The 4,712-nt window shown below is 63.9% G+C and overlaps 1 protein-coding gene across 1 annotated transcript in view; it reads right to left on the bottom strand.

Annotated features, from left to right (window-relative positions):
* The window catches only part of TPP1 (tripeptidyl peptidase 1), a gene marked incomplete at its 5' end in the record, with an annotated part of 7,102 nt that extends 2,396 nt beyond the window's left edge, over positions 1-4,706 (bottom strand). Inside the window, 7 exons of the mRNA XM_019528549.1 lie at positions 772-844; positions 1,198-1,386; positions 1,829-2,027; positions 2,859-3,052; positions 3,732-3,853; positions 4,334-4,484; positions 4,559-4,706. Of these exons, the coding sequence (XP_019384094.1) occupies positions 772-844; positions 1,198-1,386; positions 1,829-2,027; positions 2,859-3,052; positions 3,732-3,853; positions 4,334-4,484; positions 4,559-4,706 (1,076 nt within the window). The remainder of the gene's footprint in view (positions 1-771; positions 845-1,197; positions 1,387-1,828; positions 2,028-2,858; positions 3,053-3,731; positions 3,854-4,333; positions 4,485-4,558) is intronic.
* Between the last annotated feature and the right edge of the window lie 6 nt (positions 4,707-4,712).

The raw sequence follows: 4,712 nt of genomic DNA, 5'->3' as shown, positions 1-4,712 counted from the left end.
GGCGCCCAGAACTGGACGCAGTACTCCAGCTGCGGCCTGACCAGTGCCGCATAGAGGGGGAGGATCACCTCCCTGGACCTGCTCGAGATGCATCTCTGGAAGCCTTCCTGACTCTATCCCCACACTGCCGGCCCATGTTTATCTTGGAGTCAACCATGACTCCAAGATCCTTTTCTGCCTCTGTACTGACGAGAAGGGAGTTCCCCAGCCTGTAGATATGGTGCTCGTTGTTCTTCCCCAGGTGCAGCACCTTGCACTTGTTGGTGATGAATCCCATCATGTTCTCATCTGCCCACCCCTGTAACCTGTCTAGGTCCGATTGCAGCCTATTTCTCCCTTCTAGCGTGCCCACATCCCCCATCTTAGTGTCATCAGCAAATTTGAGCAGGGTGCTTTTTACCCCCTCTCCAAGTCACTGATAAAGATGTTGAACGGTGTGGGCCTGAGGACCGAGCCCTGGGGGACCCCACTGCCCGCATCCCTCCAGATCGAAAAAGACCCGGGTGCGGCCCTCCACCCAGTTGGCGACCCATCTCACTGTGTGGGTGTCGACATCACAGCCCCCCAGTTTCTTAATGGGAACAGGGTGAGAGACAGGTGAGAGGTTGCCCACCTCCCATGTGCCCAAGCCTCCCACCACCCCCAGGAAAGTCCACCTACAAATGCCCTGCAGCTGGTGTTCACCGGAGCCGCTTGGCCCAGGGGTCCCCTAGGCACAACACCCACAACGGCACTGCCCTGGGGAGGCCGCACAGGGCTCCCATGGGTTACCTGGAGGCTGGGAAGCTGGGCCGGAAGGCATGGGCCCCCCCAGGGGATTTCCTGCATCCAGCACCTTCATCCCCTGCAAGGCAGAGACTCCGGGTCACTCAGGACGTCCCTTCTCATGTGGCCCCATGAGGGCCATAGACTGGCACTGACTTGAGAGGCACCGAGGCAGGCTGGGACACCCGGGCTGAAGAGCCCTGTGGCCCTCCAGCTGCTTCACAGGAAAGATCCCCGTCTGTGGGAGATGTGAAGCAAGCCGGGCTGGGCAGCCTAGAGCAAAGGGCCCTTGTACCTGCAGCCTCCCATGTCTATCTGATCCTGCAAATGCCCAAACAGAAATCCTGCTCTGCCATGTGCCCAGCCCAGCAAGCCCCACTGGGGCTGGGGCCTGACAGGCACACGGTCACCATGCAGCAAGGCAGCACATACCAGAGGCAAAGAGCACGGTGAGGCCCCGGACCGCTGCTTTTTGGAACTCAGCGTTGACGCGCTGCAGGTAGGCACCAGACAGGCTGTCCTCATCATCCCCATAGCTCACCGAGTGCACCCAGGGCAGCGCCGACATGTTGCTGAGCAGCAGCAGCCAGGCCAGGAAGGGCTCCTGGGTCTCGTGCCTCCCTGCCGGGCAGCCAAAGGGTCAGACCCTGTGCTGCCACCGCCAAGGGGGCCGTGAGGTGGAGGCAGCATGAGAACAGGTCTCCTGACCCCTCTGCCCAGCCCAGGACCCACTCTGAGGGCAATGAGCTGAACCAGCTGCAGGCCAAGGCTGGGGCTAAAAGAGTCAGAGCGTCAGCAGGGGTGACCTGAGCATGAGCAGGGGATGATGGAGCCGAGCATGGGCCCTGGTGACCCCATGACTAACACTGTGTCATGGTCATGAGATACCAGGAAGCTGCAGAGGAGACAGAGGCTCCAAACTCCACCTGCTGTCCTGTTTCAGGCAAGCCCAGCTACATCCATGCCCCACAGCCCAGGCACCCAACCCAGCCATGTTGCTAGGGAGTGCTCCCCGACCTTCCCTCAACACCCAGGGCAGGCCAGCCCTGGAGAGGGAGAGTACCTGGATTGCTGAAGACCCAGGTAGAGATGTTGGCACCGGCGCTCATGATGTACTCCACGTCCAGACTGGCCTCCAGCCCCGCCCTGCCCTGGCCCTGCTGCCCGACCACTCGGTCCACGCAGGAGCGGTGCCCGAAGCTGCGCCCAAAGAGCTGCATGAACTCAGCCAGATCAGCCTGGTGGAAGTACTGCTCCAGGAACTGGGGGACAAGGCAGGGATGACATACGCCCTTCTGGTCCCAGGGGCTGGGCTGCCCCCACCCCAAGCAGGTGTGTCCCAACCCCCAGGTGCCACAAGCTGCTGACCCTCCCCTCGGCTGTGCCAATGCTCCTGCTGGGACCAGCCCTGCAGCGTCCTGGCTAGAGGTTCTTGCCCCCCTGTTCAGGCTCCGGCTGATGCTGCACTAGGGGTAGGAAGGGATTTCCTCCCCCATCATAGGTTGGACCAGCTGAGGGGGTTTCCCCTTCCTCTGCAGTGGGCGCACAGCTGGCAAGAGGATGCAGACACCCACATCCCCTGGTGCAGGGCGGGGGCTCTTGGGATGGCGGCATGGTGTTAGGAGCAGGTCAGGCAGAGACGCGTCTGGGAGAACAGGACTTGGATGAGGCAGGTCCTGTCTAGAGCAGGGGCTAGACAAGCTGTGCCCCTCAGAGGGTCTCACAAGCTCAGCTTCTTGATGATGCTACAATGTGCGACACCTCCATGCTGTCAGTGCTAAGTGTGGTCACCCAGACATGGGCCCAGTGGTTCTCCGGGGTGTCACCATGTTACCCTGGCACAGGGCTGATGACTGCCAAGGGGTGTTGTCACTATTACCTGGGTCCAGGCCCAGCAGTTGTCAGGAGAGATGTTACTATGGTGACCTGAGTGCAAGTCCAGAGATTAGCACTACTAGGAGGCTCTTACGGTGACCTAGGCACAGGCCCAGAGGCTCGCACCATGGTGACTGATCCAGTGGCTCACCTGTCAGTTTTTGCAAGCACTGCTTGGGTGAACTGCTCAGCTGCTAAGGGATGGTCCCTACAGTTACCTGGGCACAGGCCTGGCTGTTGTTGGACAGGGCCCCAATGTCCTCCTTTGTCAGGTTGTATCGCTTGCGAAGGACAGAGGGCGTCACGCCCAGGTGGAAGCCCCCCTGCTGGGACTGAGCTCCAGGTGCCGACTCCGTAGCCCAGGCCTTGCTCACCACCTTCCTCTTCGCAGGGAACCGGTGCAGGCCTCCCACTGCGCCAGGAACAGGCTGTCAGGGGGCAGGGCACCCACTGACAATGGGGTTTAACCCCCTCCCCCCCCACACGACCCGCGTGTAGAGGGAGCAGCCAGGGCTGCCGCGGCCTCTGCGGCTGGGCAGGGAGGGGCCAGTGCTTGGAGGGAAGACCACCCTGGGAGACCCCAGCACCAAAGGGGGCAGGACAGGGATCTCTCCCGCTGCAGCCGACTCCCCCGGCACCGCTCTGCTGCGGTGTCCAGCGCAGGGTGACCTGCAGGGCACTGCGGTGCCAGCTGCAGCCCAGGGCTCTGGAGGCTTTGCACCTGCCACCCCCGCAGGCTTGGGCTGATGCTGCCCCATGTGCCTCTGGAAGCCCAGGATCTCCTTCTGCTTCCTGTGCACCTAGGCTCCCTGCTCTGCCCACCCCAGAGCTGGCTGCATGCCTGGGGCTGGCTACAAGTCTTGCATCCTTTGCCTCCCCAGCACACACTCAGGAACAGCAGGTGTCAGGTGACAAAGCATGGTCCCTTTTCCTGTGGAGGGATAAAGACCCTGGGGCAGGAGCAGGCTGAGGAGAGGCTGGAAACTGGGGGAAATGCCCTTCCAAGCTGCTCTGCGGGGCAAGTTTTGTTCAGCAGTGGGAGGCTGAGCCTGGTCTGCCTGCATGTGACAGCCCTGGGGGGCAGCTCCTACCGAAGTCGAGGTGCTCTGCCAGCTTCGCGGGGACGGCGTAGGGCGTGGGGGAGCGCACGACGCTGCTTGGGCCGCTCACGTACCGGTGGAACCTGGCGCCAGGCAGGAGGCGCTCGGCCGTGCTGTGACAGGGACCAGCGTCACCATGGGCCCAGCGGACACGGGCGCTGCAGTGGGGAGGGGGGGGACCCTGCCCTGCTGCACTTCAAGCCCCCATGCTGCATCCAGCTCACCCAACACACCACCCAAAGGCACCCCGTCTGCCTGTAAGGCCTCCCACTGGCAGCACAGGGAACCCGAGTGAGCAGCGCTGGAAATGCCGAACCACCCCTGGCTGCGCCGAACAGAGCAGGCACCCGAACAGCCCTGGCTGTGCACTCAGTGCAGGACCCAGGTGCCTCCTGGGTGCCGCAGACCCCTGCCCAGCTCTTTTGTATGAGAAGGGGGAGGCCTGGGGCTGCTCGAGCCAGGCCTGCGGCAGCGCCTACACCTGCTCTGTCCTAGGCCCGAAGCCCCGGAGGAGGGGGTTCCTGTGCAGGACCTGGGATGCAGTCCGGCAGCCCCACGCGGCGCGGAGCCAGGCAGGGGCATCCGGCACCCACCTGGTGGGCATGACGCACTCCAGGAAGTCCAAGGTGGCAACGCTGCGGCAGTCCGTCACGCCGGCGCCCTGCAGCCACTCGTGCACGGCGGCCAGCGTGACGGGCGATGGCCGCACCAGCTCCCGCAGCTGCTCCAGCGACAGGAACTTCCCTGCGGGCAGAGCGGAGGCTGGTCCCGCGGCTCCGGCTTGGCCCCACCACGCCCGCCCGCCCGCCGGCACTCACCGTACAGGAGCGAGCCGGGGTCCGAGACGCCGTCCGCCAGCTGGGCCAGGCGTGCCGTGTGGCTCTGCCGCAGCGCCAGGGTCAGCACCAGCAGCTGCGTGGGGGCCACGCGGCCCGCGGGGATCCACCCGGCCGGCGGCCTGGCAGCGCCGGC

This window comes from Crocodylus porosus, unplaced genomic scaffold, assembly GCF_001723895.1.
Source record: "Crocodylus porosus isolate Cpor-Errol unplaced genomic scaffold, CroPor_comp1, whole genome shotgun sequence".
NCBI lineage: Eukaryota > Metazoa > Chordata > Crocodylia > Crocodylidae > Crocodylus > Crocodylus porosus.
Note: the sequence above shows the minus strand (reverse complement) of the source record. Positions and strands in the feature narration are given on the sequence as shown.